Source organism: Mauremys reevesii, linkage group 3 (genome assembly GCF_016161935.1).
Source record: "Mauremys reevesii isolate NIE-2019 linkage group 3, ASM1616193v1, whole genome shotgun sequence".
Lineage (NCBI taxonomy): Eukaryota > Metazoa > Chordata > Testudines > Geoemydidae > Mauremys > Mauremys reevesii.
In genome coordinates, this window is record NC_052625.1 from 83,341,130 (window position 1) to 83,356,433 (window position 15,304).

At 45.6% G+C, this 15,304-nt stretch overlaps 1 protein-coding gene across 9 annotated transcripts in view; it reads right to left on the reverse strand.

The window, feature by feature from the left end:
* Positions 1 to 15,304, reverse strand: part of FAM120B (family with sequence similarity 120B) — a 101,908-nt gene that overhangs the window by 57,308 nt on the left and 29,296 nt on the right. For 8 of the 9 annotated variants that reach the window (XM_039532218.1, XM_039532219.1, XM_039532214.1 and 5 more), the window contains exon 6: positions 7,156 to 7,248. In XM_039532218.1, coding sequence (XP_039388152.1) covers positions 7,156 to 7,248 — 93 coding nt within the window. Of the gene's footprint in view, positions 1 to 5,512; positions 6,295 to 7,155; positions 7,249 to 15,304 lie in introns of those variants that run through there. The other variant, XM_039532222.1, reaches the window with a different exon arrangement.

Sequence of the window (15,304 nt, forward strand, 5' to 3'; positions counted from 1 at the left end):
GTTTCGCAGTTTCTGTTCGGCTCTGCAGTTCCCAAGGGAAGAGAAAACTCTTCCATAATCAAGTTCCAGATGAAAATTCCAGACCCCTCTTATTCTGAGCAGAGGGTGCCTTTCACAGTGGAACAATGTTTGTAACAACAGACCATTCTCTATATGACAATGGTCTCAAACTATTGTACTGGTGACCCCTTTCACATAGCAAGCCTCTGAGAGTGACCTCCCCCTTTTAAATTAAAAACACTTGTTTATATATTTAACACCATTATAAATGCTGGAGACAAAGTGGGGTTTGGGGTGGAGGCTGATAGCTCACAACCCCCCCATGTAAAACGTCAGGACCCCCTGAGGGGTCCTGACCCCCAGTTTGAGAACCTCTGCTGTATGAAGAGGGGGGAAGGGAAAGAAAAGAAAGAATTGGGACATAGTGCTGACTTGTTACTGATCAGGTATATATTTTTAAGTACACTTGGAGGAGCACAAGACAATACATTTATAAACTCGCCCCATGGTCAGTCTCTGTAGGAATTAAGATGGTCTCAGTCATGGCTCCAAACATCAGAATAGAACTGTGCAGCTGCACTTTGAGGTTCCATAGCAAAATGACAAAATTCTTCCCTGTGTCCTGACCACAATGGGAGCCATGTACAACATCCAAGAGCAGTATTTGTCCCAAAAGATTAAACTGCTCACAGAAAGTAACATCTAATTCAAACAGAAGTAATGTGAGAGCAGTTTACAAAAGTACATAAAAGTACTGCTAAGCATCCCTATAAACATAAAGTCAACACTTTATGTTCATGCTCTATTTGCTTTATGTTTTTATTGAATGACTGTGATGGATAATATTAGGCTTCAGAGTACATGAAAATTCCAAATGTTAAGTACTATACTATATATAACAGGATTTCTACATGGGAATAAATGCTTTATTTTTGCTAGGAGCCACACTGCTTTTAACACAATGTATGCTTCCTCTCTTATGTTATGCAGATTTAATGTTTGCTCTACAATACAACAATTCCTTGATGAACTCAGCAGAAATACATTTTTTAAAGTTTGGATTTCAGCAGTTAGGACAAGACAAATGATGACAGGATACAGGGCAAACTGAGCATTTTTGGAATTCCAACTCAAATACACCAGTGATCAATGGGCAATGACACAAGGCACACTACACACAAGTGGCTCATTTACTTCCTTATCAAGAGAAGTGTGCCCTGGCCTGTTCAAAGTAACAAAGCATTCCACAGGTGTGTGAACAGATTATCAGGATCTGGAATAAGACTCCACCCACTCCCATGCCTCCTCCCCTTGCATTTTATCTGTATCCAAACCTCCTAAATAGGAAGACCCAAGACACACCCTGTTTACCCAAACTCCAGAGTGATTAGAAAATAACTCTGACTGTGCCACCGGGCATGTTACAACATCAAGTATCTTTAAAATTCTTTGTAATTAGCTTTAAAGTTCTGACATTATCACATATGAAAGAGACCTGAAGAAGAGCTCTGTGTAGCTCAAATGCATGTCTCTTTCACCAGTAGAAGTTGGTCCCATAAAAGATATTACCTCACCCACCTTGTATCTCACATATGAAAGAGGCACGTTACTCCATTACAATATATCAAAGGTTAATGTCTGGTAAATTGCTTTTATACACGTTGATTGAAAAATATGAGAAAAAATAAAAAAGTTACCTATTTGCTTTTATAAAGAATGTCTCAGTGAATCCAGGTTACAGGTTTCATAAGTGTTATTGATTTGATTCTTAACAGTTCACTTGAGTCACCAAACCTCAGTTATTATTAAGGTCTTTTGCCATAAATATAAGTATTAATAATACTTTGCACGTCTCAAAGCACTTTACAAACATTAATTAATTAAATTCAACAATACCCATGTGAGTTAAATAAATATTGTGACAATCATTTTGCAAATAGGGAAGCTGAGGCATGGAGAGATTAAATGACTTGCACAAAATTATTATTTACTATTTCTGTTACCATAGGGTCTATAAGCCCCAGCTGTGAACCAGGACACCACCATGTGCAAGGTGCTGTACAAACAAAGAACAAAAGGATGGTCCCTGCACCAAAAAGCTTACAGTTTAAGTACAGTATGAGGAACAACAGATGGATAGACAAACAGATTAGTACAAGGAAACAATGAGATAATATTGGTCAGCAAGATAAGTTGTGGTCTTAACAAAGCAGCAGTCTAACTTCTGTCAATTTTTTTGTAGACATCACTGCAAAGGAGTTTAAAGGAGGGATCTGAAGGAGAACAATGAACTGGCTTTGCAGATGTTTACAGGGAATACCCTCCCAAGCCTAAGGGACAGCATTGTAGAGAGCACAAAGATGCTTGTTTGAAAATTTAACAAGAGGGTGATAGAGGCTGGCATCACAGGCCAACTGACCAACTGGAGGCAGGTCTCAACCTTTCACTACTAAATGAGAGATGATAGGCAGAGTGGGGACAGGCTATGAAGGGCCTTGAAAGTGAAGACAAGCCATGGTTGATACGATACAGAAATGGCACAAGTAATCAGTGGCACAGCTGAGAAAGGAACCTGAAAACCCATATGTTTACCACCCAGTTCCTTGCAATATATACTGTATATGACTGACTGTTTTTCCTATGTGATCACCCTCCCATAGAATATCAAACCAATATTTCAACACAAAATTCTAGACTATAATCCATACTTCATATGTTTGTAGTGCTTAGCATAACAGGACCCTGATCCTGATGGTCACCTCTATAAATATTAGGAAATCTTAACTATAGGAACTGCTATTGCTCTGCTAATAATAGACCATTTGACCTCATTTCAAAAAGTTTTTTTTCCTCCTGCTAACGATAGCTCATCTCAATTGATTAGACTCTGCCTGTTGTTACGCATACTTCCACCTTTTCATGTTCTCTGTATGTATAAATTTCCCGTCTGTGTGTTCCATTCTATGCATCCGAAGAAGTGAGCTGCAGCTCACGAAAGCTCATGCTAAAATAAATTTGTTAGTCTTTAAGGTGCCACAAGTACTCCGGTTCTTTTTTCATTTGACCTCAGTACTTCATCTACCATTGGTTAATTGTTCCATACAGACACACTCCACATCTCAGGCTGATTTGAATAAAAAAATCAATCATTGCAGGACATATTTTCAGTGTTATTTAGTTTATACTTTCATTCTCTCTTCCAAATTTTAACTAATAAAGTCAAACAAGTACTGTAAACCACTTCTGTGGATCTTTCTGATTACAGTAAAAGCCTTGCCCACAAATCACAAAAATAGAACTTGTGTCTAAAGGATTCCACAACACCTCAAACACTGTCCTGTTTCCCTAGATACTGCACTACTGGATCCTAAATGAGGGTCTTTACAACACTGGAAAATGTAAAACAACATGTGATTCTTTACAAGTAGGCTAACACTTTAGTACAAATGGTGTAACAATTTATTATTTTGTACTGCGTCTTTCATACGATTTGTATTCGCAAATGTGTTATAGTTCTCAGAAAAATAGACTCTCATTAGACAGGAATGTGCATTCTAACATTTCCTTTAGAGATTAAGAAAATAAATTTTTAACATGGCATGTGGAATGGAACAATTTTCTGTCTAACATGATCTGAAATAGACTAGACGCTACCATCCCCAATTCAAAATATAGAAAGGAGAACGTAGCTATTTCTGACTGGAACTTATAGGAATAGTGATTTTATTTTTCATCTCAGGTATCTCATCAAAGCTCAGCTGATTTTTTTCAAAATTCCATACAAAGGCCCCCAATCCTGCAACTGACTGCACATGTTCACCCCTCCTCCTGCACTAGTCAACCAAATTCATCTTTATATTTAGACCCAGCATGGAAAATTTCAACCTGAAAGGAACTTTTTTGAGAAAGCTATGAGCAACTGGAAACGTGGGACTATTACAGAAACAATTCAATCTTAACTGCAGCACTGGCTATGATGGTACTTGCCCTTATCTAATACCTTTCCATCCAATAATCTCCAACTATTTTACCACTGTTATTTAATTACAGTACCCTTGCAACATCCATGTGAAACAGATACGTATTAGCACTATCTTTTAGGCCTTGTTTACACTACAAAGTTTTTTGTTGTTAAAACAGTGGATGCGTACACAAGTGGAGTTAGATGACGATGTGGAGCTCCCAGCGGGGTCATCCGGTGGCGTAGGCATCCAGGAACTGTTCACCACTTCAGAGGTGTCTAGCCAGTCTCAGCAGTTGCTCTCCAGTGAGCAAGAAGCAGGAGAGGAGATGCCTGGCTGCGGTTTGTGTAGTGAGGAGGTGGGTTCAGCGTATAGAAAGGTACAAGGTTGGCTGTGTTTCTGTGTGCTGGACATTTCCCTGTGCAGCTAATCTGTACAGCAGAACAAGGTGTTGATGAACACCGAGATCTCATGGGAATCCTCCCGTGCATTGGCAGAGCTGCCTTGTTCCTCTCCCCATTGTAAGAAACTTTCCCGCACCATTCAGCAATCACTTGTGTAGGTACCAAAGTGGCACAGAGGTGAGTAACATAGGGACCAGAGCAGAAACAACAAGCATGTAGTAGATGTACCCTTGCTTCCCTGTTTACCTCAGAAGTGAGATATCTGCTACAATGACCCTTACCTGTGGAAAAGTGTGAGAGAATTTTAGAATTTTTTTCCCTAGTTGGTTGCACCGCAACCTTTGCAGAGTGCTCTTTTCCCCATGTAGAGCACCCCTCACCCCAGCCAACACTCACCATGCTTTGGGTGTTCGCAGAGATGTGTGCTTGCCAAGGCTCAGTGAGAAAGTGATTGTTGTGTTACCAGAGGTGTATTTTACTGAAATGTTTCAATGCTGTGCATTAATTTAAAAATCATGCTTTTGTGAATTGTTCCTTCTGCTTTGGCAGATGTGGCCTTCAGGAACACCCCCCACACACCAGCCAAGAATTTCCACAAGATAAAAAAGCACCCAAGATGGAGAAAAGAAGACATGTTCGGGGAGGTACTGCATTTCTCCAATGCAGAGAAAAGGGAATGCAAGGAGTGGAGGGAAGCTGAAAGGCAGGACAGAAAAGAAAATCAGGAGTTTGTTAAAGATGCTATTGAATGGATGATTAAAGTCATGGAGGAACAAACGTAGATACCAAAGTCCTTAACGCTGCAGACTGAGCAAATGTGTGCCCGCCCTCTCCTGCAGCACATTCAGAACTCTTTTCCATTCCCCCCACCAAACTCTGCCCACACAGTCCTTTCCGGGACTTCTCAGTTTCCCCTTCACTCCACTCCCTCGGACAACTTTCAAAATGATAGCTGGACCTACACAGATCTCTGAAAGTCTGCCCTTCCCTGGTACCTCCTTTCCCACCAAGCATATGTGTGTGTGTTTGTGTGTGTGGTTTCTTGTGCAATAAAAGCAAAGTTTTTGAACAGTAACCCATATTTATTTATTTCCTACAAATTGAGATAGCAGGCATTACCAATATATACACAGGCAGTTTAATCATTCCTTTACTGGAATATAAGGCCCCAAATGTCACCATTGCTTCCTAGGAAAACTACATGTAATTAACATTGCAGGACCAATCATAGTAATACATTACTTGTTCTCATTTTCAAAGTGTTGCCTTAAAGCCTCCTGATTTGAATTATCCCTCTCTGGGTGCCCCTCTATTAGCCCTGGTATCTGGCTGCTCAAAATCAGCAGCCAAATGCTCTGCCTCAACACTCCATCCTGAGCAAACCTTTCACCGTAGCTTCACAAAGATTATGCAATGTACAACACTGTGCCTATGACCATGGGGATATTATCCTCACTGAGGTCTAACCTGCCATAAAGGCATCACCAGCGCGCCTTTAATCTGCCAAAGGCATTTTCCACTGTCATCCAGCACCTACTCAGCCTGTTGTTGAACAGCTCCTTAGTGCTGTTCAGGTTTCCCACGTAAGGTTTCATGAGCCCTGGCTATAATGGGTATGCTGGGTCTCCCAGGATCACTATGTGCATTTCAACATCCCCCACTGTAATCTTCTGGTCCGGAAAGAAAGTCCCCGCTTGTAGCTTTCTATATAGGCCAGTGTTCCTGAAGATTCGTGCATCATGCACCTTCCTGGACCATCCTGCGTTGATGTCAGTGAAATGCCTACGGTGATCCATAAGCGCCTGCAACACCGTGGAGAAGTACCCCTTCCTATTGATGTATTCCTGTAACCTGCATGACGATATGATCCCACCATTCAGTGCTTGTTTCCCGAGCCCAAAAACGACGGTCCACTCTCTGCAGCTGTTCTGTGAATGCCAAAAGCAATTTAAAGTTGCTCCTATCCATACCACACAGCCTGTCAGGCAACTGGGAGTCTTCTTCAGTTAGGGACTTTGTGATTAACTGTGCTGTCATCCACAATGTCTTCATGAGAGTTATCAGAGCACAGGAGAGCAGTGCAAGATCCATCCCTTTTCACAAAGATGCTGGCATGCACAGCAAAGAAGGAATGTCAAAAACGCCATGAAAGAAAGCCAGAAGCCCATGGAATGTTGAGACAGAAAGCAATGCATCATGGGACATTGAGCCCTGTCCCAAGATGCGCCACAATCTGCTCTGCCTTCCCACAACACCTAGCGACAGAAGGTGTTGAGCAGGACTGTGGGATAGATACCCACAGTGAACTGCTCACACTGTGGATGCTAGTGCCCTAAGTGTGGAAATGGTCTGCTGACAGATGGCGTGAGTGTGAACGTGCATTTCAGATTTTTATTACAGCGCTTTTGGAGTGTCGATATAATTTTTGTTGACAAAACTCTGTAGTGTAGACAAGGCCTAAGATGGGTAAACTAAAAGAGGTTAAGTCATTTGCCTAAGATCACATGGCAAATCAGTGGCAGAGCTAGGAACAAAATCTAGATCTGCAGATGCCCAGTCCTAGTTTCAAATCTCTAGAAAATGCCCCCTTTTACATTTAACACTGCATGTCATTAACAAAAATGAACCAGACAAATTATAGAAAATGAAATGCCTGTAAATGTTACACTAAGACGCTCAATTCCCAACCTTTGAGCGAGTAACTGTAAGAGAAGAATGCTCAAAAAGAAAACCACACTTTGTTTACCCTGGTTATCAGCATTATGTTAGCAGATCAGTCATGTCTTTACCTGCAAACCTGCTAGCTGAGCAGCTGACTTCCCCTGAAGGCACAGAGTGTGAGCCACAAATGCATTCAAGTCCTCCAGAGAGAGACTGTCCACCTGAAACAAGAGATAAAAAAAATCTGAGCTGTGAGCTATGGAAGAAAAACCATTCTGCAAATTGGTCTTTATCACTGTGTAAACACATACACACAAAATGAGTAGGGTGGTGGTGAAGGAGTGACATTCCAACAACCAGAATTTAGATAAAGAAAAAGAACACGGTACTTACTTTCACAACCCCATTTGTGTAGCTTTGTATTATCTCCACTCTCCACAACTCTACCCAAAAGCTAACTTTCACATTCTCCCTCTTCTTTTTCTTTTAGAACCTTTATAAGTAGTACCAACAGGATATCTACCAGTAACCACAATACCAAGAGTGTTCCAATAATGATGCTACTTCAGAGGTATAAAATATCTTTACAGTGCAAAATCACTCTACTACTAGGGTCCCAAAATGAAGACTAATTGAACCAACCATAGTTGATGGCTATGAAGATTTATCTCCAGTACAAATGCTCTACTGACCATCAGTAGAAAGATATAAAAAATTAGCTACATCATTTAAAAATGGGTGTGTCAGTAAAAATGACAAGATAATTTAGAACAAAAATTTCTTACTTCAAAGTAAATTTCCAGGTTAGATTAATCCTTGGTTGGTTTTTTGGTGGGGAAGGAGGGGCAGAGTTGGATTTTTTTTGTGGAAGGAATTTACATTTTTGAAGAAAATTGGGGAAAATCACCCTCTTATGAAAAACAACCCAAACAATAGAGGAAAACTCTGAGTTTCACCTAGTTGTTTTCTTCAGATGTTTCTATAAGGGAAGGAGAGGTAAGGTCTGCCCCCTCTGGAAGAAGCAGACGGTCTGACTCCCTGAAATCCATGGGTCTCTGGGATCTGACAGAGGCAAAGGGCCATCTGTGTGGAAGCCCTATGGTTTTGCACCAGCAACTGCTCCCCCACACCCCTTGTGCTCTTTCTGCAGCATGGATCCAACTAAGTTATGATCTCCTACTTCTCCCCCAAAAAGACTTAACCTGTGTATATATGTCAATGCTGAATATTTGCTAACATTGTTGAGGTTATAATAAAGTTTTGATTATACCGTGAAGGAGATCCATGTGGTATGTACAATGTTTTTCCTTATCAGCTGCAAATGGAAGGAAGTTTTTTGTGAATATATGGAACCTGCATTGTCAGTGCAAACATGCTGTTTAGAGGTTCAGGTGAAGTTAGGGACATCCAGCTAGCCAGCCGCTAAAATCCCTCTTAGTAGCTGTTCTCTAATTGCTCTACCTGTAAAGGATTAAAAAGTCTCTCTGCTATGCATAGGTAAAAGAAAGTGAGTGGGCACATGGCCAAAAAAGTTAATGGGAAGGCTAGAACTTTAAAAAATTGAAACAAGACTCCCCTTGTATATGTCTCTTGTTGTTCCCCGGGGAGACATGAACAGGGCAACATCATTGTTGTAAGAAGCTTGGGGCCAGGTATGAAAAATCCTCAGTATCATACCTAGAAACTACTCATTTGAAACCTCAGATATGTAAGTAGATCAGGAAATGTCTAGGAAGACGCTATTAGGTTTATCTCTTTTTATTTCTTTATGGCTTCTGGACTCCTCTGTGCTAACCCCCGGTGCTTTTGTTTTGCTTGTAACCTTTAAGATGGACCTCAAGAAAGCTCTTCTTGATGCTTAATCCCTGTAGTTTTTTGTTTTTTTTTTAATCTAGCAAAAGCCTAAATTCCCAGGTGTATTTTCTTTCCTTTTTTTTTTTATTAATAAAATTTACCTTTTTAAAGAACGGAATTGGATTTTTGTCTCTTAAGAGGTTGGTGCACATGTTGTTTAATTAGCTGGTGGCAATAGCTGCTTTCCTTTCCCTCCCCGCCCTTCTCAGCTCTTCCCTGGGGGGGGGGGGTGAAAGGGCTTGAGGGTACCCCACAGGAAGGAATTCCCAAGTGCACCTTCCTGTGCGCTCAAAGGGGTTCTGCACTTGGGTGGTGGCAGCATCTACCCATCAAAGGTCAGAGAAAAGCTGTAACCTTGGGAGTTTAATACAAGGCTGGAGTGGCCAGTATTAATTTTTAGAATCCTTGCGGGCTCCCACCTTCTGCACTTGAAGTGGGGAACCAGCCTTGACAGTCTTTATCATTTTTGTGTGTGACTTCATTTGAGAGTGTAATGGTCATCTCATTTCACGCACACTGTTGTTATTAGGGCGTTAAGTGCACTGGATGACATACACCACACGTTATGATAGGACCCATGGATCTTGAAAGGTATGTGGTGAGGGGTACAGATCACCACAGCAGCGGAGATAGATACAAAACCTACAGACCATTGTTCTGGCAGGGTCTGGGCCACTTTGAGTTGGTGTGGCCTGGTCTGTGCAAAGCTTGCTTCTGATGATGAACATGTCAACATGTTAGGGGATTGTTTGAAGGCCAGAAGAGGAGGTTTGAGAAAGATTTATTTCAGTATGTGGTGCCCATAGAGCATAGGTATTAATTGTTTAATAATACCCCATATGAGTTCCAAGGTGGGGTGGTAGGTGAAAATGAGGGGCATGCAATCGGAGGGTTCCTCCCCCCCGCAATATTGAAGAAAGTTGTCTCGGGGTATTTGAGTGGACCATTACACTGTTGATTTATGCAGTGAAGCTTCAATCTTTGACAAATTCTTTTTGCTCTTGCTTAAAACAGTCTTCTTAAAGTTTTCATTAAATACATGAAAAATAAATATTGAGAAAGCCAGTCAGTCAATCCATATGCTGGTGCTTAAAAAAGTTAAAATTACAAGCATGAACAAAGGCACAGGTGACAGTAAGCAATTTCCTTCTGTTGCCTTTCTTGCTGCAGGCATTGGGGAAATACAGTTGGGAAACTGGTGTCTTTTTTTGTCTCTTTAAAATTAACTTTCAAACATAACTAAAAACAACTTCTAAGGGCTTGGCTACACTTGCAAGTTGCAGCGCTGGTGGAGGCTTTCCAGCGCTGCAATTATTCTCCGTCCACACTTGCAAGGCACATCCAGCGCTGCAACTCCCTGGCTGCAGCGCTGGCTGTGCACCCGTTCGGGTTGGGGTATAAGGAATGCAGCGCTGGTGATCCAGCGCTGCTCATCAGGTGTGGACACACACCAGCGCTTTAATTGGCCTCCAGGGAATAAGGAGATATCCCATAATTCCTGTTCAGCCACTCTGCTCATCAGTTTGCACTCTACTGCTCTGGCCTCAGGTGACCCGCCCTTTAAGTGCCCCGGGAATTTTAAAAATCCCCTTCCTGTTTGCTGCAGCCAGGTGTGGAGTGCAATCAGTTAATCTTTCCAGGTGACCATGCCTCCACGTGGCAAACGAGCCCCAGCATGGAGCAATGGCGAGTTGCTGGACCTCATTAGTGTTTGGGGGGAGGAAGCTGTGCAGTCCCAGCTGCGCTCCAGCCGTAGGAATTACGATATCTTTGAGCAGGTATCAAGGTCCATGCTGGATAGGGGCCATGATAGGGACGCGCTGCAATGCAGGGTTAAAGTAAAGGAGCTGCGGAGTGCCTATTACAAAGCCCGCGAGGGGAACCGCCGGTCCGGTGCTGCCCCCACGACCTGCCGTTTTTACAGGGAGATGGACGCGATACTTGGGGGTGACCCCACTGCCAATCCAAGGACCACGATGGACGCTTCTGAGCAGGGTGGGGGACAGGAGCAGCAGGAGGAGGAGGAGGAGGAGACGGCGGCGGCAGGGGGTGTGGAAACCGCGAGTGAAGCTACTGGGATGGGGGAAGACACCCCAGAGTCCCAGGAGGCATGCAGCCAGGAGCTCTTCTCAAGCCAGGAGGAAGGAAGCCAATCGCAGCAGCCAGCAGTTGCTGAAGGACAAGCAGAGGAGCGAGTTACCGGTAAACGGCTTTTATTTTCAGGGTGGAAATGTTTCGGGAGAGGAGTGGGGGTTAGGGCTGCATACATGCATGCCTAGATGTGGAATAGCCCATTGATGTGGTCTATCACGTCGCAGTAATCGGCTGCAGTAATCTCCTCAAAAGTTTCAGCCAGAGCGTGGGCAATGTGCCTGCGCAGGTTTATAAGGAGAGCCACTGTGGTCCTTGTCCCAGTCAGGCTAACACGTCCGCGCCACTGTGCCGCGAGGGGTGGGGGGACCATTGCTGCACACAGGCAAGCTGCATAGGGGCAAGGGCGGAATCCGCATTGCTGTAGAAGACCTTCCCTCCCCTCCCTGGTGACCCGCAGCAGGGAGATATTTTCCAGGAGTAACTCCTGTGGAAAATGTTGGGAGACTGTTTAGTGCAGATCCCCCCTGTAGCTGCTTGCTGTCCCCAACGCACAGAAACCCCTGCACAGCCCTGAAGCAATCTCAGTACCCCTTACTCACCATTTCGTGTCTCCTGTTGTGTTATGTGTGGTCTTATTTGGTATGGGAAAAGAATGCTAAAGTGAACACTGAAAACTCCTTCAGTGTGTGGGAATTACTGCTTGGATGAGATAATTAACAATGCTACCCTGTTAAATGTTGCCATTTTTGCCTTCAAGAAGTGACCTTGACTGCTGGACTGCCCAGAACTACCACAGCACAGAGACTACAAAATCTGAGGAAAAAGCTGCGAAAAACCAAGGAAGACATGCTGAAAACAGTTATTGATCACTCTGCTCGAGAGAGTAAACAGCTGCAGGAGTGGAGAGAAAGGGAAAGCAGGATCCGCCAGAGGGAAAGCAGGATCCGCCAGAGACATTGGCGGAGAAACGCTGTGACAAAGAGGAAAAGCACAGACCAGCTGCTAGGCATCCTGGCGCGCCAAGCAGACTCTCTCCAGGCACTCGTAGCCATGCAGGCAGAGCAGTCCCGTGCTGCCCCACAGACCCCCCGTCCCAAATTTTATTCTCTTCTGCCCCAATGTTAGCTCCAAACCCCCTTCCCCAACATCCAGGTTCTTACCACCACCAGCTGCCTCCAACACCTGTTCGTTCACCAACCAGCCCTGAGAACTACGACCCTTACCCTCTGCACTCAACCCCCATCACCATGCAGTATATGCACCCTGAAGTGCAGCAGCCATTGCACAGCACTGCAGACAGGACATATGCAAACTTGTGACTTTACAGTTCACCAACCCACCCCCCTGCCCTAGGTTCCTGAAATGTTGTGTGTCTGTCAATGAAGTATTTTTCTTTTCAATAAAATAAATCTTGGCTTTGAAAACAGTCTTTATTATTGCAGATAGTGAAAGATACCTTAGCCCAGTAAAGAAACAGGCACTGCAAATCATGTTAGGGATAGTAGAATCCTAACAGTGTAACCACTGCACTTCACTCCCATGCAAGGCAGCAAACATTACTGTTGGCTTTCAGCGTCAAATTGTTCCCTCAAGGCATCCCTAATCCTTGTAGCCCTGTGGTGGGCCTCTCTAGTAGCCCTGCTCTCTGGCTGTGCAAATTCAGCCTCCAGGACTTGAACCTCGGTGGTCCATGCCTGACTGAATGTTTCACCCTTCCCTTCACAAATATTATGGAGGGTACAGCATGCGGATATAACCGCGGGGATGCTGCTTTCCCCCAAGTCTAGCTTCCCATACAGGGACCGCCAGCGGGCTTTTAAACGGCCAAAAGCACACTCCACAGTCATTCGGCACCGGCTCAGCCTGTAGTTGAACCGGTCCTTGCTCCTGTCAAGCTTCCCTGTATAGGGTTTCATGAGCCAAGGCAGTAACGTGTAAGCGGGGTCTCCAAGGATCACAATGGGCATTTCGACGTCCCCTACTGTGATCTTCCTGTCTGGGAAAAAAGTCCCTGCCTGCATCTTCCTGAACAGGCCACTGTTCCGAAAGATGCGTGCATCATGCACCTTTCCAGGCCAGCCTGTGTAAATGTCAATGAAACGCCCACGGTGATCCACAAGCACCTGGAGAACCATAGAGAAATACCCCTTCCGATTAACGTACTCTGATGCTAGGTGCGGGGGGGGTGCCAGAATAGGAATATGCGTCCCATCTATCGCCCCTCCACAGTTAGGGAAACCCATTTGTGCAAAGCCATCCACAATGTCCTGCACGTTCCCCAGAATCACGGTCCTTCTTAGCAGGATGCGATTAATTGCCCTGCAAACTTGCATCAACACGATTCCAACGGTCGACTTTCCCACTCCAAACTGATTCCCGACCGACCGGTAGCTGTCTGGAGTTGCCAGCTTCCAGATTGCAATAGCCACCCACTTTTCCACCGTCAGGGCAGCTCTCAATCTTGTGTCCTTGCGCCGCAGGGTGGGGGCGAGCTCAGCACACAGTCCCATGAAAGTGGCTTTTCTCATATGAAAGTTCTGCGGCCACTGCTCGTCATCCCAGACTTCCATGACGATGTGATCCCACCACTCAGTGCTTGTTTCCCGAGCCCAAAAGCGGCGTTCAACGGTGTTGAGCATTTCCGTGAATGCCACAAGCACTGTAGTGTCACACGCGGCAGGCAACTCGATATCATCGATATCATCGTCGGACTCCGCACTGTCACTTTGGAGCTGAAGGAATAGCTCAACTGCCAAACGTGTTGTGCTGACGACACTCATCATCACAGTCCTCAGCAGCTCGAGCTCCATTTCCCACAGAAATCGCGATTCACAGACAGAGAGTAAAAAACATCAAGCAACTCACAATGTCGCCAAACGTGGCCGGAAAAACTGTGAATGCTGGGATGCGAAGCGATGCACCATGGGGCGTTGGGACAGGAAGCGGAATGACCCGCACCCTTCCGTCCCCTTCCCACAACCCACAGCGCAAAAATGGGACGAGGTGCTCTGTGGGATAGCTGCCCACAATGCACCTCTCAATACAGCGCTGCAAATGCTGCAAGTGTGGCCACACTGCAGCGCTGGCCCTGCACAGCTGGACGACCAGCGCTGCAAACTACCAGCGCTGCAACTTGCAAGTGTAGCCAAGCCCTAAGCTGTACATGCCTTAAAACATATTGATCAAGGTGTTATACTGAACCCTCATGGGTGCAGATCCATGGCAAAACATTCAGTTGATGGAGATACTGGGACGGTGAAGACTATAGATCGGGGTGGGCAAACTACGTTCCACGGGCCGCATCTGGCCCATCAGGGCTTTGGATCCAGCTTGCAGGATTGTCCCCCGTGGTGCCATGGACCCCGCGCCACTCTCAGAAGTGGCCGGCTCCACGTCCCTGAGGCCCCCGGGCGGAGGGGCAGAGGGCTTCTTGTGTTGCCCTTGCCTCCAGGCACTGTCCCCTGCAGCTCCCATTGGCTGTGAATGGGGAACCACAGCCAATGGGAGCTTCAGGGGAGGTACCTGGAGGCATGGCAAGAGTAGCACACGAGGAGCCCTCCGTCCCCCCTCCCCCAGAGGCCACAGCGCTTCCTGGAGCGGCGCAGGGCCGGAGACAGGGCAGGCAGGCAGGGAGCTGCCCCGGTGCGTGCCGCTGCCACCCCAGAGCCGCTTTAGGTAAGCGGCGCCGGGCCGGAGCCCGAACCCTGCCTGCACCCCACCCCCCAACTCCCTGTCTTAAGCCCCCTGCCTGCACCTCTCCTGCACTCCAACTCCCTGCCCTGAGCCCCCTCATATGCCCCGCACCTCTCCTGCACCTCAACCCCCTACCCTGAGCTCACTCATACACCCTGCACCCCTCCTCTGCCCCAATCCCTTGCCCTGAAGCCCTTCCTGCACACCACACCTCCTCCCGCATCCCACATTCCCTCCCGCACGCCAACCCCCTGCCCCGGCCCTGCATACAATTTCCCCATCCAGATGTGGCCCTCGGCCCAAAAGGTTTGTCCACCCCTGCTACAGATAAACCCCACATTGTGAAACTCAATCAAATGCTTGCAAGGTGCCAAATCTGGGTGAAAGTTGCCTTCCCAGTGTAAAAGCCTTCACTCTACCTACAGCACAGAGTTCTATACAGACCCGGAAGGGTCTGGGTGTTGGCTGTAGGTGTCTTAGTAGACATTCCATTTCTTTTTTTGGGGGGGGGGAATGATATTTTGGATATAAAAGCAGAAAGGATGACTCAGACCCACTCAGTTAGCTCCAAACATCCCAGAGACTGTGTGAGCCAAAATGCAAATGGAGTAGCTGACAGGGAGAAGGGGTTTGTAT